Source organism: Tetranychus urticae, chromosome 2, assembly GCF_039701765.1.
Source record: "Tetranychus urticae isolate SD_2017Ah chromosome 2, NJAU_TeUrti_SD_1.0, whole genome shotgun sequence".
In the NCBI taxonomy this organism is placed as follows: domain Eukaryota; kingdom Metazoa; phylum Arthropoda; class Arachnida; order Trombidiformes; family Tetranychidae; genus Tetranychus; species Tetranychus urticae.
Genome location: NC_142959.1, coordinates 11,228,227 through 11,242,964, shown reverse-complemented (window position 1 = coordinate 11,242,964; position 14,738 = coordinate 11,228,227). Strand labels below are relative to the sequence as shown.

At 33.3% G+C, this 14,738-nt stretch overlaps 7 protein-coding genes across 9 annotated transcripts; 4 read left to right on the top strand and 3 right to left on the bottom strand.

The window, feature by feature from the left end:
• Positions 1–6: 6 nt before the first annotated feature.
• On the bottom strand, positions 7–1,545 carry Elp4 (Elongator complex protein 4). The gene is made up of 4 exons (XM_015926209.3): positions 1,443–1,545; positions 1,153–1,344; positions 919–1,082; positions 7–841 (listed from the first exon to the last, which is right to left on the bottom strand). The coding sequence occupies exons 2-4, from the start codon at positions 1,241–1,243 to the stop codon at positions 128–130; spliced, it is 969 nt and encodes a 322-aa protein (XP_015781695.1). The 5' UTR covers positions 1,244–1,344; positions 1,443–1,545; the 3' UTR covers positions 7–127.
• Positions 1,546–1,574: 29 nt separating this feature from the next.
• On the top strand, positions 1,575–3,023 carry LOC107359675 (inactive peptidyl-prolyl cis-trans isomerase FKBP6). The gene has a single exon (XM_015926207.2). It carries the CDS (start codon positions 1,721–1,723, stop codon positions 2,858–2,860), a length of 1,140 nt encoding a protein of 379 aa, XP_015781693.1. The 5' UTR covers positions 1,575–1,720; the 3' UTR covers positions 2,861–3,023.
• Positions 3,024–3,414: 391 nt separating this feature from the next.
• Prp38 (pre-mRNA processing factor 38) lies at positions 3,415–4,825 on the top strand. The gene is made up of 2 exons (XM_015926208.3): positions 3,415–3,759; positions 3,832–4,825. Exons 1-2 carry the CDS (start codon positions 3,470–3,472, stop codon positions 4,661–4,663), a joined length of 1,122 nt encoding a protein of 373 aa, XP_015781694.2. The 5' UTR covers positions 3,415–3,469; the 3' UTR covers positions 4,664–4,825.
• Positions 4,826–5,023: 198 nt separating this feature from the next.
• LOC107359674 (serine/threonine-protein kinase VRK1) lies at positions 5,024–7,290 on the top strand. Its single transcript, XM_015926206.2, has 2 exons — positions 5,024–5,535; positions 5,875–7,290. The coding sequence occupies exons 1-2, from the start codon at positions 5,205–5,207 to the stop codon at positions 6,891–6,893; spliced, it is 1,350 nt and encodes a 449-aa protein (XP_015781692.1). The 5' UTR covers positions 5,024–5,204; the 3' UTR covers positions 6,894–7,290.
• A 267-nt stretch (positions 7,291–7,557) lies between these two features.
• Positions 7,558–9,994, top strand: LOC107359672 (uncharacterized). Of its 3 annotated transcripts, none has more exons than XM_015926205.3 (4): positions 7,558–7,850; positions 7,976–8,117; positions 8,181–8,730; positions 8,878–9,994. In XM_015926205.3, the coding sequence occupies exons 2-4, from the start codon at positions 8,004–8,006 to the stop codon at positions 9,660–9,662; spliced, it is 1,449 nt and encodes a 482-aa protein (XP_015781691.1). In that variant the 5' UTR covers positions 7,558–7,850; positions 7,976–8,003; the 3' UTR covers positions 9,663–9,994. The 3 variants fall into 3 exon arrangements, with proteins under 3 accessions (XP_015781691.1, XP_015781690.1, XP_015781689.1); XM_015926204.3 differs by having other exon boundaries at positions 7,940–8,117; XM_015926203.3 differs by having other exon boundaries at positions 7,558–8,117.
• Positions 9,995–10,505: 511 nt separating this feature from the next.
• RpS3 (ribosomal protein S3) lies at positions 10,506–11,542 on the bottom strand. Its single transcript, XM_015926211.3, has 3 exons — positions 11,443–11,542; positions 11,105–11,329; positions 10,506–11,041 (listed from the first exon to the last, which is right to left on the bottom strand). Exons 1-3 carry the CDS (start codon positions 11,473–11,475, stop codon positions 10,571–10,573), a joined length of 729 nt encoding a protein of 242 aa, XP_015781697.1. The 5' UTR covers positions 11,476–11,542; the 3' UTR covers positions 10,506–10,570.
• A 1,518-nt stretch (positions 11,543–13,060) lies between these two features.
• On the bottom strand, positions 13,061–14,616 carry LOC107359993 (phosphatidylserine decarboxylase proenzyme, mitochondrial). Its single transcript, XM_015926599.3, has 5 exons — positions 14,305–14,616; positions 13,985–14,218; positions 13,625–13,910; positions 13,391–13,551; positions 13,061–13,326 (listed from the first exon to the last, which is right to left on the bottom strand). The coding sequence occupies exons 1-5, from the start codon at positions 14,473–14,475 to the stop codon at positions 13,120–13,122; spliced, it is 1,059 nt and encodes a 352-aa protein (XP_015782085.1). The 5' UTR covers positions 14,476–14,616; the 3' UTR covers positions 13,061–13,119.
• Between the last annotated feature and the right edge of the window lie 122 nt (positions 14,617–14,738).

Genomic DNA, 14,738 nt, shown 5'->3' with positions numbered 1-14,738 from the left:
CTTAAATTGTATTTGTCAAAGTGCAACTTTAATATATTATGGATTGTTTTTTATTAAACCATTACCAAACAATAAAACATACTATATTTCAAGTTGAAAACGTAAATAATTCTCTTTTTAAAATAAATTAGAAAATATCATCAGTTGTGTTGGATTTTGTGGGTACTCGAGATGGTGTATCGCCAATGTCTGGAGGAAGAAACAATTTTTCAATAATGAAATAGCGATTATTTTTCTTCAATTGAAAGCCAAGATCAGCCACAAGACTATCTTTTGAGGATGAGACTCTAGTTACTTTATGAACATGGAGAGCACCTTTGTAATCATCACTATAAGCCGAGGGTTGTAGAGGATCAAATGCCTCCAACTGAATCGATGTATCACTGATATTTCTCAATCTTTTGATTATAACATTTGATAACCATCCTGATTGAATCGATACTAAAATAGTGAATTTATTTAACTGTCTTGCAAAGCTCTTCAGTTGGTGTATAAATCCACAAATATTATCAGATGATAAACTACTAGTACAGGCAGATATGTGGTCAAGTATGATTAAGTGTCGAGATTTCGAGGGTGAAGCATTATTTAAGTTGTGCGAAGAGACTTGGCTTTTTGTGTACTTTTCCATTACACTGAGAACATCTTTGATTGGATGGATTGCTATACTGTCAATATTTACTTGACTTTTGAAATTTTTTTCCTCCAAAAGTCGCCCAAAATCCATAATAAAACCAGTTTCGTTGTCCAAGGAAGGCATATAATTATAACGAAAAGCAATTTGCATATCTTTAGGGCTGTCAATAGATTTAGAGTCTAATTTGGTCCTAGACGGTAATTTCTGGTTAGTAAAAGAGAGATAAATATCAGTATTCAGATTATGATAAAATTGGAAACACGTGTTGAAAACCAACTCACTTTGATTAAGACTGATGGATCAGATGAAATTTTATCTGAAAAGTATGTTAAATTCACTTTATCGTGAATAACATTGGAAGATACGGCACGTAGTAACAAATTGGAGTATACATTGAATTCATCTTCTTCGATTAAAATCAGATGATTATGAGGCAAACCTCCACCTAAGAAAAAATAAAATTGGCTCACATCAATTGAAAAAGTCAACAAGAAATGTAAACAGAAAATACATACCAAATAATTGATCAAGACCTCTGATTCCAGTTGGGATAAATTCTAAAGCAATTGGCTCTTGTTTGAGGTCAAATTTCCTGAATGCTGACATAGTTTAGAGCACTTTAAATGAAATCGATGATTCAAATCAAATATTTGATTGAAAAAAGAGAAAACAGAAACAAAACAATGGAAAGTAACCTAGAAAGAGTTCTGATGAGTGGATAAAAAATAAGGGATACATTATTTAAATTATGGTAATAGAATGAGCAAAGCAGAATTAAATGAAATATTACAAATAATTGACTCACAATTCATAATCAATTTAAATTACTATGGTAAAGATCAAGTCCATATTGCAATTCCAGAGAAAACTATTTTATTGTTTATGCTTAAATAAACAAACAAAAACACGCGAAAAAATAGTTCTTTTATTGGACATGAGAGTCGCTACTTGTTCAAAATTTAATAATATACTTTAACTTTTACTGTTCTTTCGTCATTTTTCACTTTATGGCTTTTGATCAACATTATTGAGTTAATAGTCTTCGTTAAATTAATCTAGTGTTCAATTCAATCAATTTCCAACATGGGTGACGATTTTTTAGACTTTGATGTTGTTTCGCCTTGGCATGGTTCTGCTCAAGATATTAAATTCGGCCAAAATGTTTCTCTCGAGCAATTGGCAAAAGGTACTGTGATTGAGACTCCAGAGGAGGATTCTAATGAGGCTGCTGACAATGAAAGCGATTGGTGGACCAAAGACGAATTACTTGAACACATAAAGGAAACTCATGTGCCCTCTCTTATGGACTCAGCTTCATGGGAAGAGAAGATTCCAACCATGGAACCCTTAGTTGAAAACCAAGTTTATAAAAAAGTAATGAAAAGTGGTTATGGACCTGTTTTAAAGAAGAAGAACGCCGTTCTCTTTCACTGTAATGGTTACTCTGAAGGGTCAGACGAACCTTTTGATTCATCCGTTCTTCGTGGTCGACCTATTCTTCATCGATTAGATCGAGAGGATCTATTACCTGGTTTAATGGTTGGCATATTAAGTATGCGTATGGCGGAGAAGGCTGAAATTTTGATCAAACCAGAGTATGCTTTTGGAGAGCTTGGTTGTCCACCTCGAATTCCTGGAAACTCTACAATAATTTACATTGTCGAGATTCTTCGTGTTTTTGAGGAGGGCTCGCTAGCTGATTATGAGTTGATGACCCCAGAAGAAATGGCAGCCGTCCCATTTCCAGAGATAATTCAAAAATGCAATGAACAACGTATGTCTGGAAACAGCTATTTCTCAGCTGAACGTTATCGGGAGGCTGCTATGAGATATTCAAAAGCAATCAAATTTTTGGAAAAATATTTCTACAAAGATACAGAGGAGCAAAAAGCTGGCCATGAAATATTATCCAAACTCTATCCAAATAATGCTAACGCACTCATACGCCTTAAAAAGCTGAGACCAGCTATGGTTTGCTGTCGTAAAGCCTTACAAATCGATCCGAATAATGTTAAAGCACTTTGTCAATATGGGAAGGCAAAGTTCAACAATGGCGAATACGATGTTGCTAAAATGTACTTTACACGTGCTTATGCCTTAAAACCAGGAGACACATATGTTGGTCAATATTTGGTTAGAATCAACGAGAAACTTCTAGAGGACGAACGAATAAGTCGCAATCTCTACAGAAAGATGGGCGAATCTTTGGTCCAAAGTGGTTAAACGTCATTCAAGTTTTTCAAATCTACAGTTTATGTAATTTCATTTCTATTATCAAATTAGTATGTTGACATTGTATTTATATCGGATAATATTGAACCACTTGAGATAAAATTTTGACATTGAGTATTTATCCAAATAAAGCTGCCCATTTATTTTTGTTTCATCTTTGGTTTGCTTATTTATCAAAAAATGAATACACTTTTCCCTCGAGTTTTTGTATTTTTGTTATGCTGCCATCTAGAGTAACTAGAGGGGGAAATCACAAATTTTACAATTGAAACAATTAAAAACTTTAATGACTCCCCCTTGCCTCACTTATCCCCTTTTTTATTCTTTTCCCCATAAGGGGAGTCACTAGAGTAAGCTTATTGTTTCAATTGTAAAATTTGTGATTTCCCCCTCTAGTTACTCTAGATGGCAGCATAACAAAAATACAAAAAACTCGAGGGAAAAGTGTATCGAGAAATCAAATTGCCCGAAAAATAGCAATATCAAGCTATTCTTACTGTAGAAAGCTTGCATACAAATTTTGTACTCACTGTCATATGATAAGTTTAGCCAAAACAAATACATGTCCGTGCATCAGTCTATTAGATTTCAGTGTTTCTCATGGCTAATCGAACTTTAAAAGATGTTAAATCTATTCACCAAACCAACCCTCAGTATTTAGTTGAGAAAATTATTCGTGGTAGGATTTATGAATCGCGGTTTTGGAAGGAAGATTGCTTCGGCATCAACGAGGAATCTCTTGTTGACAAAGCTACTGAATTGAAGTATATTGGCGGTATTTATGGTGGAAATATCAAGCCAACACCATTTATGTGCCTAATTTTAAAAATGTTACAAATTCAACCTCATAAAGACATCACAATCGAGTTTATAAAACAACCTCACTTCAAGTAAGCATTTGTTATTCTTTATGATTTTTGCATTGTTTAACATTTTTCCTATTACTCATTGTTTTATTACAGATATGCTCGTGCCTTGGGTGCTTATTACTTGAGACTGACTGCTGTCTCACTTGATGTTTATAAATATTTAGAACCATTATATGCTGATTATAGAAAATTACGCTACATTGATAGAATGGGCAAATTTTCAATAATACATATGGACGAGTTCATTGATATGCTGTTGAGGGAAGATAGAGTCTTCGATGTCATTCTTCCAAGGATTAAGGCACGCAGGATTCACGAAGAAAATGATGAATTAGGACAAAGGGAAAGTTTATTAAAAGAAGAGTTGGATGTTGATACCGACGAGGATGAAGATGAAGATGAAAGTGAGACCGAGGAAAACAGTTCAACACATAAAAAAGATCAGGAAAAGAAACACAGCACCAATGTACGAGGAGAAGATTCTCACAGTAGAGATAGATCATCGTCTCGTGATCGAGATAATAAGAGGAAACGAAAAAAGGAATGGGAACGAGGTACCGATGGTGGTCGAGATCGAGATCGAGATAGAGAAAGAGAGCGTGACCGTGATCGAGACCGATATAGGGATAGGGATAGAGGTTATGAACGCGATAGAGATAGAGATAGAGAAAGGGACAGAGATAGGGACCGAGGCCGAGATCGAGAGCGAGATCGAGAGCGAGATAGACATAGAGAGCGAGATAGAGGTAATGATCGTGATAGGGATAGAGGTAGAAATAGTGAAAAAGATTATGCAAGAGCTGATAAAAGTTCTAAACATTCAAAACGAGATGAAAACAAAGGTGGTTCCAAAACTGTTCAAGACGAAATCGATGAAGCTAATGCTCTCAGAGCTAAACTTGGACTGGCTCCTTTGCGTCCTTGATTGTCTCAATATTTTGCTGAATTTATTAGTCAAATCATACTTTTACTTGATTCATTTTTGTTTCCATATGATTCCAACCCCTTGTATATCTAATGTGACATCATTATGTATAGACCTCATACCTTAATCAACAATTTATGAATAAATAAGTTTGAATAAATATCATAATTTTGATTATTTCTGATCATTAAGAAATCGAAATTTTGATTGTCACCATGCAATTATGAAATTGCTGAGAAAAACTTAAATAAAAACTCTTTAAATGATGTTTTTGTAAGGCAGAAGATGGCTGTAGCTTATGCCTCTCATCTGGAAGTTGATGAAATTCGGTTTCGAATGATTACTTTAACCGATTCCGGCAAATCTTTTTCATTTTGTCTGACAAATACTGATAAAAGACAATTATTTGTGCTGGGTTGATGTTAAATATTATAAAATACTTGTCTTGTTTTTGTTCTTTAGGTTAACCTTCACCTTTGTTTCTATTTATTAATCAACCTTTTGTGATCAACTAGTTGACCCTTCTAAACTATTAGCTAAAATGGCTAAACCAAGTCCTAAGAAGGGTGCTGCTGTTAAAAAGGCCGTTGCTAGTCAGCCTAGGATGGCGGCAAATGGCTATCGTCTGCCTGACCCTTTACCTGTAGGTGAAATTCTTATTGACAATACCAAAAAAAGTTGGGTGCTTGGTGAAAGTATCGGTGTCGGAGGATTTGGTGAAATCTACACAGCGAGACCCGCTTCAAGTGATTCAGACGATTACGATTATGTTGTCAAGGTTGACCATAATAATGGTCCACTTTTTAATGAGATGCATTTCTATTATCGAGTAGCTAAATCTGATTTAATCAAAGATTGGGTTCAAAAGAAAGGTAAGCTACAGTTTTAAATGATTTTCTTGAAGATATTTGATAAGAGGGGTCCGATAAGTGAAGTTGAAAGCCTTCAACAGTCAACATTCATTCTTTGTCTAATAAAAGCCTGACTAAGTTATTTTGGTGTTGATACTGCTGCATAAAATTTGTTTAGGATCCAGCGTTAAATTTTATTTCTAATGTAATTAGAAACCTCGATTTATCATTGCCTATAAATGTAAAATTATGAGGACATCTCTGCGCTATGCAATTGATATTTCTCTTTAAAAATAGAATCACTTTTTAATCTCATTTCTTTGTTTCATGACATCTTTTTTTCTCTATCCACATTTCCAGGTCTTAAATTCCTTGGTATGCCCAAGTTCATTGCTTCTGGCTTACATGACAAACAATCAAATAGTGCCGGAAGTAAGGGAAGAGGGTCCAAAAAGGTACAATCAACGTTGAAATATCGTTTCTTGGTGATACCTAGGTTTGGAACTGATTTACAGAAAATGTTAGATGTCCACGAAAAATTTTCTCTTAAAACAGCTTACTCTATCGCCATTAAAATTATTGACATATTGGAATTCATTCATTCATTTGGTTACATCCATTCCGATATCAAAGCATCTAACCTATTGTTGTCTCTACAAGAGGAAAGTAAAAAGAAAGGCAGGAATGTTGGTGTTTTCTCAGAAGTTTACCTTGTTGACTTTGGATTGGTTGAAAGATATATCTTTAAAGATGATGGAATTCATAAAAAATTCGAAGAAGATGCTCGAAGGGCTAATAATGGTACTGCTGAATTTACCTCAAGGGACGCACACATTGGTTGCTTTTCAAGGAGAAGTGATATTGAAGTACTCTGTTATAACATTTTGTCCTGGTTATCTGGTGGAAGATTACCCTGGATGTTTAACTTGAAAGATAGTAATTATGTAAAACAGTGTAAAAATTATTACATGGAAAGGACGACAGAATTACTTAATTACTGTTTCCCACCCTCATCTTCATCACCACCTCCTGTTGCTGTTTTAACTAAAAAAGTAGAGTCAAATACCAATGCAAGGGTTGTTGATCGTACTAAACCATCACCTTCTATTCCTCTTGGAATCTCTGACTTTATCAAATATACAATCAAGTTGAAATTTGAAGAAGAGCCTGATTATGCTCATCTCAAATCTATATTAGAGAAAGCTATTGTCAAATCAGGAGAAAAATCAGACGGTAAATTTTCTTTCACTCAAACCAAAACTTCACCATCACCAGTAAAATCGCCTACAGCACGAGTACCTGGCGCTGTCGGGGCTAAAAGATCTTCCGCACCCTCTTTAAGTCCAAGTCCAGTACTTCGAAGTAGAAGACGCATTTAATTGATCAAAGTGATCATGGAAATCACCATTGCTTCCCAATTACTCATCATCCGTCATTTACCATTGTTTATTTACATCTTTTCAATTTACAAGCTTGAATGACAGAAGGGCTCTCAGAAAATCATGTCCTTAAAATGATCAACTTTCTACTTTTCAATGTTACCATGTACAATGTAATTTCGTAAATTGATGGTGAGAAGACTAAACAAGACAAATGAAAAAGTTATTGTAACATTTATTGTAGAGCTTTGTTTCAAAGTGATTATAGCTTCTTAAAGCTGATTAAATTTGCCCAGACTTTTACATCATTTTTTTCATTTTGAAATTCATCATTTGACCTTTGTCAAAAGATATTAAAATCGTTAAAATAAAACGAGCTTGACAATATTATTTTTCACCCTTTTGTGTCCATCTTTGATGAAAAAAAAATTCAATTTCTGTATATGTTGAAAATAAAAAAATAAATTGCTTAGCACTTGGTTATTTTCTTAAAAACATTAATTATCACGATCAATTAACTTCCGAGATGACTTATGACTGTCAATCAAATGAATGCTATAGAGTGGTATAAATTTTGGGTGGGAATCATTGAAACTTGCTTGAGAGAGATGAAAATTTAAGTAGGCTTGAGTCTTTCCATTCTACTTCTACTCATCCTCTTTCCTTTCGTTTCTTAAATAGTTGTAACACTACTACTATCCTCAATATCTGTAATATAAACTGTTATTACTTCTGATTGTGGTTAATTTAGTGATCAAATCACACGTTATTTCCCTTGTTAATAGTTCAAAATTTTATAATATTAAAATTAATGAATCTCATCGCTCTATTACATCACCTTAATCATCATAATTATAAAGACTGTCCTTACCAAGTGTGACCCTTACTATAGCATCAACAATCTTTTGATTGTGTTATGGTTACATTTTACCTTATTATTATACACTGACTATAGAGGTTAATTTAAATACCTTTTTTAGCTTCTAAATGCTGTACCATCGTCTAGTGCTTTAAACATTTCTAACTCGTTACTCTGTTATTTATAGCTCATGTGTTGTGCATTTATTTTGATTTGACTCTAGAATTATCGTTGTTATTGGATTTGGTAAAATGACTGCTGAGGTTGAGCCACGTGAAACTCAACAATTGAGTTTGGAAAGAAGCAATTGGCAGGAAGGAACTGATGCCAATGCCGAAAACCGTGTAAATGAAAACATTGACCAGGTATATCAAATTCACCTCTCTTGGATTTCCAATTACTGAAATTTTTTCATGTTTTCTTTTCAGATACCAACTGTTACAGCTCGATCTGCTATACCAAGTGGACCTCTTGCTCTGTTTAAGATTACTTCTTTCCAACGAATGTTAATATTTTCTCTGATGAAATTAGGGATTTATCTGAACAAATTATATCAAGATTTTGGTGCTACCTATGAATATAAGGATCACCGCGAATACAATTTTTTTGCCATTTCGATTGTTTCGCTTGTTGCTCCATCAATATTGTACGCCCTTTTTTTAATTGGAGCCAATTTGTCCAAGGATGATGTTGTTGACAAAAAGGAAGTCTCTACAAGAACTGTTAACGGTATTTTATTAATACCATGGCAAATTAAACGTCACTTGGATGTTTTGCATTTCACTGCTCAACGAGTTTGTAATTGGAGATCTCCTTACGAAGAAGAAAGCCAGAATCTTGAACAGTTAAAAATGTCAGCAGATGTATTGGAATTTTTTGAAGATTTTTATGCCGGTTTTCTTCAGATATTATTACAAATTTATATATTTCTTGGTACCGTTGATTGGATAGATTCTCATAAGCTGCAAATGAAACCATGTAAGTCTAGTCTAAATGATAGACATTCGACATTTTCTCTTAAAATTCAAGTTATCCATATTTTCCTCAAATATTATGCACTCCAAATATAGTTTGACTGCTCTTATCTGTGCCTAATTCATTTTTTCTTGAATATTTTATGTATAGTGGTGTCTCAAATAATTGCGTCAATACTCAGCATTTTTTCAATGATGATTGCCGTTCGACGTCGAGATGATGGTAAACTTACTCATTTTCTATCTTTTTTCGGATGGTTATCCTTTATCTCCTCTCGGGTTCTAGTTTTGGGATTGGTAACGACTGTCATTCACTCCTGGGTGATAGTTCTTTGCTTAATCCATGTCCTCGTTTTTTCCATTTGGATATATAACATTGCTCTTGAATCTTACGGAATCTCAAGCTCATCGGCTAACATGACAAATACACAATGGTCTAGTCGTCGAAAGCGTTTGAGCATTGCTGTTATGGTTTTCCTTTTCTTTGGAGTTCCGTCGCTTTTTATCTGGCCCATAATGTTTCAATTAAAAGAGGGTAAACGTCCATTAATTTTCCTTCTCGTTGCTACTATTGAAAATTTATTGCTTCTTGGTGTTTGGTTGATTTGGTTAATGATAAATGAAGGCTCTCATCTCAATGATTCCCTTGTTTTGTTCATTATTGGAATTGTTGCTGCTACACTTGCTGGTGATTTCCTGTTAATGATGTATGTTTTTTGTAAACCCAAGTATACTGACCAAGTAATTCTTTATGAGATTCAGCAATCACGAAATATGGACGCACCAACTCTGGTTCGCTTGGATGGGGCCACAAATCGTGCATCAGATGCAATTCGGTATGGGGTTTTTTATGCGTTTTGTGACATTGTCTTCAAATTACCTTCAACACATAAGATTGCTTCTGGGTTGGAACAAGTAAGACAAATGCAATTATAAATAACAAGTACATCGAAAAAAATGTAAATGTATCAATCCAGTGCAATTACTTAACTTATTTTCATTTCATTTTTTCGCAATCTCCTAAATTTGCTCTTTCCATTCCACTGATGACCAAAAACAAATGAAAACGACGCAAAATGTTATGTTTATGCTAAAAGTGTTACCCAAAAAGTATTTTCTATTACAATTAACCTTTGTTTGACGAAAACTATCCTCATTATTTCCAATTGAAAATCTCATATCTTTTGCTTACAAACTAATAATATAATCAATAATGCACAAAATATGCACTTGTTTTGAAATAAAAAGTTGTGTTGAAATTCAAAAAATGAAGTCTATTATACTTTTTACTAAATCCGAAACTTAATCTCTGATAGTATAATAGGTAGATCAACAATTGTTCAGTCTTGAGACCAGTCAATTCAAGATGAAACAACGATAGAATGAAAGTTGAACAAATTTCCAATTCTAAAGAAAATCTTAAATGAAATTTAAAAATGCTACTAACACTGAAAAAAACGCAAAAATATTGAAATGCAAAACATCAGTTTTAAAAAGCCTAGTTTGAAAGTTCCAACATTAAATTTGCCAGATATGGATTAAATGCTAAGTTTTCTGCTGAACTATATTGATGAATAGAATTTAGATTTCATTTTAAAATTCAATCAATAAATGGCAAATTTTATCTTCGTATAAGTTGCAAATTTGAATTTTCATCGAATTTACAGCAGTTTTAAATCAGCTATAAAAGTATGCGAAAATACCGGTCCTCAAGTCGAGTAATGCAGCTACGTAATCAGCTGCAATACAATTAGCAACGCGTCAAGAAAACACAATAAATTAAATTAACAAAGATTTTAATCCACGATTTGGACGATACAATTCCTTAAGTTGTTTACTGTACTCTAAGCAATTACCATAGGTGGCTCGAGACCAACAGGCTTAGGAATTTTAGGTTCTGAATAAGGTTGAGTTGGGATAATTTCTTCTTTAGGTTCATGAATAGAAACGTTGTCAGGTAATGGTTTTTTGGGACCTTTCTTTCCGGTTGGATCCCAAGGTAACATAATTTTAACCTTAATTCCCAAAACTCCTTGTCTTAGAAGGACGTGTCTGACTGCTTGGTCAACGTAGTCATTACAAGGGTCACCAGCGTGGATCATCCATCCGTCAACAAATTTCATGGACTTAGCTCGCTGCCCTCTGAGTTTTCCGGAAACGACAACTTCACATCCCTTAGCTCCAGATTCCATAATGAAACGTAAAACACCATAACATGCTCTTCTGACAGCGAGACCTCCGATCAGCTTGTATCGGAGAGATTCACACTGTGCAATAGCACACAAACCTCGATCACTAACTTTTTCGGCGTACATCTGAAAAGACAAACATATGGTAAATAAGATATGAAGACAACTAAACTGTTCAGATATCTATACCTCGACAGCTCCTTCAGGGAAATTGAAACGCTTTTGCACAACCGAAGTCAATTCACGAATTCTTCGGGCTTTCTCTCCCAAAACTGATTGAGTCCTAGTTGCAAGAATAATAATTTCTGTCCTGTTTGGAGTGAGACGAAGTTCGACACCAGAATAACCATCTTCAGCCAATTCTCGACGAAGGAATTCGTCTAATTCAGCTTTAAAAACACCATCGGCTACAAACTGTTATTGAAAAAAATGAAAATTAATAAAACATGTAAAAAACATATTCGGCTCAAAACTGAGTTAACGTCAGAATAAATATCGATAATTCCTTAATGTAATGAATAACTTACCTTTCTTTTCTTTGAAATTGTTGTATTAGCCATTTTGATTAACTAGTGTCTAAATTAATTACAAATTAAATAAATGAAATTAGTCCGTAAACTTAATGTTTATTCACAACACAAGAATTACAGTTTAAAAGAGTTCCGTTTCCGAAAAGTAACTAAGGAGACATTGAAGCTCCTTCTCATTCAGTAATCGCCGCCAAATATGAAAAGTTACAATTTTTGAGGTTTTTTCAATACATTTGTCTCATCTTCTTGAATACATTCTAATCTGTTTTGAACATTCAAGATTTTCATTAGTGGTCAAGTTTAATTACAATTTGCTGGATTAGCTGAATTAATAACATTTTTAGGTCTGTTTATTTATAATAATAGTTTTATCATTTGTGCTCCATAACTGAAGTTAGGTAAGTATTAAAAGCACCTGTTCTGTGTGGACTGAACTTATTAACTAGAAATCGAATTGATTGATATTTGATGTAATGATGAACCTTTTATATGGGCCAAATGAATGTTAAGATAATAAATAATATTATAATTATGAAAATTTTCATAAAATCTCTATATCGACTATTTTGCAATTTTTAAAGTGCCATCTATTGATTGACAGATAACTTTAATTTATTTTGAATTTCCCTCAAAAAGTAACCGGTTACTTTCTCCATCCCTCTAACCAATAAATTGGTTGCCATTAACGCCAACTAGAGGTGCACGCTGTTGAAGCATTTATCTGGACGATATCGATAATTAATCATTTTAGACTTAATTGACAGGTTAATAGAAGTTTACATCGGGTGTTACATGAACATGATTGGTACTGAGGTCAATAAAGGATCTTTTGCAAATTTTTGTGCTTATTTCTCAAAGTCCAACAGACTTTTATGCATGAGAAGGCAAACTGATTTTCATCTTATACAACCAAGTTACAAGTAAACTTGAAGTATTTTAGATAATTAATAATTTGTCGATGAACAGTTTGACATATCGAACAAATCGAGACATTCAATTATTCAATTCTAACTACCAATTCTTCAAGGAGAATTAAGTGAATATTTTTTCAATAGTTAAATTTTAGGTTAATTTTTAGTGTTAACGACTTGATCAGACAAATTGCAGAGGCCAAAAGAGGGTCGTTACTCCTCAGTTGGTTTGGGGTGAGTTTAATCAATAAATTTCATAACCCCTGTCATCATGTTTCATTAAGTGGTTAGGTTTAGCCTAAACCCTTACTGAAGACTGAAGAACAACATGAAATGCGTTCCAATATATACCAGAATTGGGAGACAGATTTGTCGGTTTTTAACTTTAATTGCTTTTAAAACGGACTATAATATTTCAAATTCCAAATATGAAAATCATATTGACATTCCCTGAGTTGTCAGCAACTTTTTTCACGATTAAAAAGGCAATTATCGAAGGCAAAAGGTCAGTTTTGATCGCTTTTCAAACCTGATATATTCACCGATCTCTAGTATCAGAGCAGAGTGATATTTAAGTTGAATTATAGATGGCAGATAGAGATGAAATTCAGAGTTAATTAAAATTCTTAATAGTATTTGAAGATCTGTGCATTTTTCCTAGGATTCAGACTATTCTAAATAAATGAGTGGTTTTGATATTTGAATAATAGTCAATTACAATTGAAATTTATTGAACAATATTTTGAATTTCCATTTGCTTCAGCTAGGTTATTAAAGGTTCACCAAATTTAATTCGTTGTCCTAGTTTAAGGTTGAATTTGAAATCTTTAGGTGCTTCGAAGATCAAAACAATTGTTGATCCAAGATTGAATTCGCCGAAAGGTTCTCCTTTGGATGGAAAAATGTCCTCATTGAAGACTTTATCTTTGTAAAGATATTTTCTGCAAAAAGGTTTGTTTGTCCGTAAATCCTGTAAAAAGATGATTTTTTTATTAAAATCTGTTACATTGTTTGATTTAGATGATTGAGCTTACATAATCAAAGTATATTTTAACCGATCCAACATTTGTTGCACCGATGGCACTAAGAGAGAAGAATCCGTGCGCCCATTCACCAAGGTAAATTACTCGTTCATTCAACTGGAATAAACCATGCATCCAATTGGCAAATGTTGGTCGAACACTAAATAATTTACCTGAACGATTGAAGCAGATAAAGAATTGATTCACGATTAGAAACTTAAATTGTTTGCGATTTAGATATTTTACCTGAAAAATGTCTTCTAAATTTAACTTGCCAATTTACCGGGGAATGAAATCTATGATAATCACCAGGGGCTAAATAAATAACACATTGATATAGTCTATTGGCAGTTTCATTGACTAAGAGTTTTGATCTGTAACTTTTCTCTGTATCATTGTTTTGCTCTTCAGGTAACCAAGTTGTAGGACCTAAGAAGTAGGATAGTGAATAAGTTGCTCCTTTAACCTGCTCAACTTTTTCATGGTCGTCAATGGGTCCAAAACAGATTATGGTTCCATCAGAGGGCGAAGTCTGGCATAAAGAAAAGATTGGTCAGTATAATAATACACTAACAATGTAAGAAAAATCAATTAGCTTGTACTTACCAGACTATGTTCAGCAATTGGTCTTACATGAGATTTTAAAGGACGAGTGAAAAATTGTTGTAAATTCTTGTAATGTTTCAAATCTTCAATTTCAGCTTCACTAAGATCACAGTTGAATGCTTTCACATAAACTTGTAAAATTGGTCCTCTAAGAGCTTCAGGTAAGTTGATAGAATTTACAAAGCCCCAAACTCTGGAAGCGATACGAAGAGGTAGTAATTTTAAAAGGGAAATCTTGAAGGAATGAAGAGAATAAGTGAAAAAAAAGATCAACAATGAGTTAATTTTGAGATAATATGGAAAAAATTGAGATATAATACTTCAAATTTAGTTGGTTCTGATGAAAATTCATTATTACTAGTATCATCGAAATCAATTGATTGATTGAAGCGGGCTTTGTTAATTCGATATCCTTGAAAACCGATAAAACCAAGACCAGCATAAATAGATAATGGTTTCCATTTTAAAGACTTAATTAAATGACTTGTCATTGCTTAATTGTACACACATAAATTCAATAATCAGATTAACACGGATAATAAATTGAACATTGATCTCAATTGCTTAACTAAATCAAATTTTAAATTTAGATGAAAAATCTTGTTTATAAGCTTCTCACAAAAATGTAAACAAAGTCACATGTAATGTTACTAATCACGTGATCCAAGTAAGAATAATAAAGGCAACCCAAATTGAATTTACTTTTTGTAACAGAATCATGGAACAAATTTATTGAGATAATCTTTGAATTTAT

Coding starts and splice junctions, on each gene's coding strand:
- LOC107359675 (XM_015926207.2), top strand. CDS start 1,721: ATGGGTGACGATTTTTTAGACTTTGATGTTGTTTCGCCTTGGCATGGT.
- RpS3 (XM_015926211.3), bottom strand. CDS start 11,475: ATGGCTAATACAACAATTTCAAAGAAAAGAAAG. Junction 11,330..11,442: donor CAATTTCAAAGAAAAGAAAG/GTAAGTTATTCA, acceptor TTTCAATAACAG/TTTGTAGCCGATGGTGTTTT. Junction 11,042..11,104: donor TCCCTGAAGGAGCTGTCGAG/GTATAGATATCT, acceptor TTGTCTTTTCAG/ATGTACGCCGAAAAAGTTAG.
- Prp38 (XM_015926208.3), top strand. CDS start 3,470: ATGGCTAATCGAACTTTAAAAGATGTTAAATCTATTCACCAAACCAAC. Junction 3,760..3,831: donor ATAAAACAACCTCACTTCAA/GTAAGCATTTGT, acceptor GTTTTATTACAG/ATATGCTCGTGCCTTGGGTG.
- Elp4 (XM_015926209.3), bottom strand. CDS start 1,243: ATGTCAGCATTCAGGAAATTTGACCTCAAACAAGAGCCAATTGCTTTA. Junction 1,083..1,152: donor AGGTCTTGATCAATTATTTG/GTATGTATTTTC, acceptor ATTTTTTCTTAG/GTGGAGGTTTGCCTCATAAT. Junction 842..918: donor ATCCATCAGTCTTAATCAAA/GTGAGTTGGTTT, acceptor TTTACTAACCAG/AAATTACCGTCTAGGACCAA.
- LOC107359672 (XM_015926205.3), top strand. CDS start 8,004: ATGACTGCTGAGGTTGAGCCACGTGAAACTCAACAATTGAGTTTGGAA. Junction 8,118..8,180: donor TAAATGAAAACATTGACCAG/GTATATCAAATT, acceptor TTTTCTTTTCAG/ATACCAACTGTTACAGCTCG. Junction 8,731..8,877: donor TAAGCTGCAAATGAAACCAT/GTAAGTCTAGTC, acceptor TTTTATGTATAG/TGGTGTCTCAAATAATTGCG.
- LOC107359674 (XM_015926206.2), top strand. CDS start 5,205: ATGGCTAAACCAAGTCCTAAGAAGGGTGCTGCTGTTAAAAAGGCCGTT. Junction 5,536..5,874: donor AGATTGGGTTCAAAAGAAAG/GTAAGCTACAGT, acceptor CCACATTTCCAG/GTCTTAAATTCCTTGGTATG.
- LOC107359993 (XM_015926599.3), bottom strand. CDS start 14,475: ATGACAAGTCATTTAATTAAGTCTTTAAAATGGAAACCATTATCTATT. Junction 14,219..14,304: donor CAGAACCAACTAAATTTGAA/GTATTATATCTC, acceptor CATTCCTTCAAG/ATTTCCCTTTTAAAATTACT. Junction 13,911..13,984: donor CAATTGCTGAACATAGTCTG/GTAAGTACAAGC, acceptor TCTTTATGCCAG/ACTTCGCCCTCTGATGGAAC.